General features: G+C 39.3%; 1 protein-coding gene across 1 annotated transcript; it reads left to right on the forward strand.

The window, feature by feature from the left end:
• The first annotated feature begins 361 nt into the window (after nt 1–361).
• On the forward strand, nt 362–1,350 carry LOC109828655 (U-box domain-containing protein 3-like). The gene has a single exon (XM_020395606.1). It carries the CDS (start codon nt 362–364, stop codon nt 1,040–1,042), a length of 681 nt encoding a protein of 226 aa, XP_020251195.1. The 3' UTR covers nt 1,043–1,350.
• Nucleotides 1,351–2,002: the final 652 nt, after the last annotated feature.

Genomic DNA, 2,002 nt, shown 5'->3' on the forward strand with positions numbered 1-2,002 from the left:
TGATAATTAATAGTAAGCAGATAAGTGTCAATGGACAGAAATGTTTAATTGTTCTCTTACCCTCTTTTTACTGGATTTGAATCTTCTGTTTCGAGTCTTTACAATCTGTGCTCAATCAAACAGGAACTAAACTTTAATGTTTCAAAATCTTCAATTAGGCATATTACCTTTCATCTTTTTTTGTACCAAACAAGGAAGGCAATTTCATGTAGAATCTCACGATCTTTGTCTCTTCCTAACCTATGGTTCCTAATTCTTAGGAATTTGGGTGATTGCACCCTGTTGCATGAGTTATTTGGTAGAGGTTGGTATTGCATTAATATTTGGCCGTTAAAACTTGACCTGTTTTTTTAATTGCTTCATGTTGGCACGCCAAATCCTTCACGTTGGCACGCCACAGGCCAAATCTGACGCAATCACCACCCTTTCCAATCTCTCCACCACTGGAAACACACTATCCACAATTCTCTCATGCTTCCCGATCCCTTCCCTAGTTGACATCCTCAACACCTTCAAAAAATCGTCCAAAACAGTTGAGAAATGTGTCGCTCTCCTCGAATCGCTTATGCCCTTCGAACACGCACGGGTATCTCTGACTTCAGAGCCCGGGGGTGTGCTATCAGTGGTGGAAGCGCTTGAGGATGGGTCAAGCCGAACCAAGGAGCACGCTGTAGGGGCGTTACTGACACTTTGCAAGAGTGATTGTTGCAGATACAGAGAAGTTATTCTCAACGAAGGAGCGATTCCAGGGTTGCTAGAGCTAACAGTGCAAGGGACGGATAAGGCTCGGCCGAAGGCGAGGGAGCTGCTGCAGATTTTGCGGGGCTCGAAAGACAGGAGGTCGGAGATGGAAGGCGAGACTTTGGAGGATATTGTGAACGATATCGTGTGTGGGATTGAAGGTGAGGATCGATCAGGGAAGGCGAAGAGGATGCTGGCGGAGATGGTGAAGGTGAGTATGGAGCAGAGTTTGAGGCATTTGGAGAGAAGGGCTTCTGTTGTTTGTACTACTCCTACAGCGGAGCTGGCTACTTTGAAGTGATGATGTTGACGCTAGCGTTTGTGGTTTGCTTGCTTTCTTGGCTGAAAGATGCCAGTCCAGGCCGCGAAGGTAACAGGTGACTGGTGAAAGTGTTCATACTTTGTAATTGTTGTATCTATATGATTTCCTCACAGTTTATGTGCATGTTTGAAGGTGGGTTTGTATGATTGTACAATATAGTTTCTTTGAGATTATAGGGGATATACCAATCCTTGCTTTTCATTATATGCTTTTGTTTTGATACGCTTTTTTTCCAGGGTCTGTTCGTCCGCAGTTCTTGCAATGTAATAAGTGGTAGTTGCATGTAATTGCGGTTGTTGCAACTAGTCGTAGCTGCACTTGCCTGATTCAGTTTTAAAATTTAGCGAATTATAATTGTTATGTGTCGACCAACACTGAATTATATGAAATGATATACGCCAATAATGCCAGCTAGTACGATCATCCAAATTCTATCACATTGGTTGATAAATATTGTTCGCTTTTATTGATGATGTTAACTAGTATACAATTACTGATATTCCGTTTTGTGCAATATTGACCATACTGTTGTCGAAAAATAAAAATTTCACAAGTCAGGATAAAAGATTAAGGAGAAACTAAAGAAACCCTCCTACAGCTGGACAATCAAGGTGTACTTGAGGATATGGCATATTAAGCAGCACAAAGAAGTTGGAATTAAGAAAAACTAGTTTTCTATCAGTGCAAAGCACGGTGTAGTATTAAATAATTAGTCTTCAAATTTTACAATAGTGTGTTTTCTGATTATATATGTTATTTTATTATTTTTCTTAATCTAACTATGATTTATTATAATTTTCAATTAATTATAAAGTTCCAGTATACAGTTGATAATGTTATAATATAAATATGAGATGAGCTTATGTCAACTTAAGTGGATAGCAAGCATACGTCCACCAAACTTTTTATCCATTCATATATATATATATATATATAGTC

This window comes from Asparagus officinalis, unplaced genomic scaffold, assembly GCF_001876935.1.
Source record: "Asparagus officinalis unplaced genomic scaffold, Aspof.V1 AsparagusV1_Un3229, whole genome shotgun sequence".
In the NCBI taxonomy this organism is placed as follows: Eukaryota; Viridiplantae; Streptophyta; class Magnoliopsida; order Asparagales; family Asparagaceae; genus Asparagus; species Asparagus officinalis.

Bases quoted from the DNA above. Each gene is read 5' to 3' on its own strand.
- LOC109828655 (XM_020395606.1), top strand. From the start codon at position 362: ATGTTGGCACGCCAAATCCTTCACGTTGGCACGCCACAGGCCAAATCT.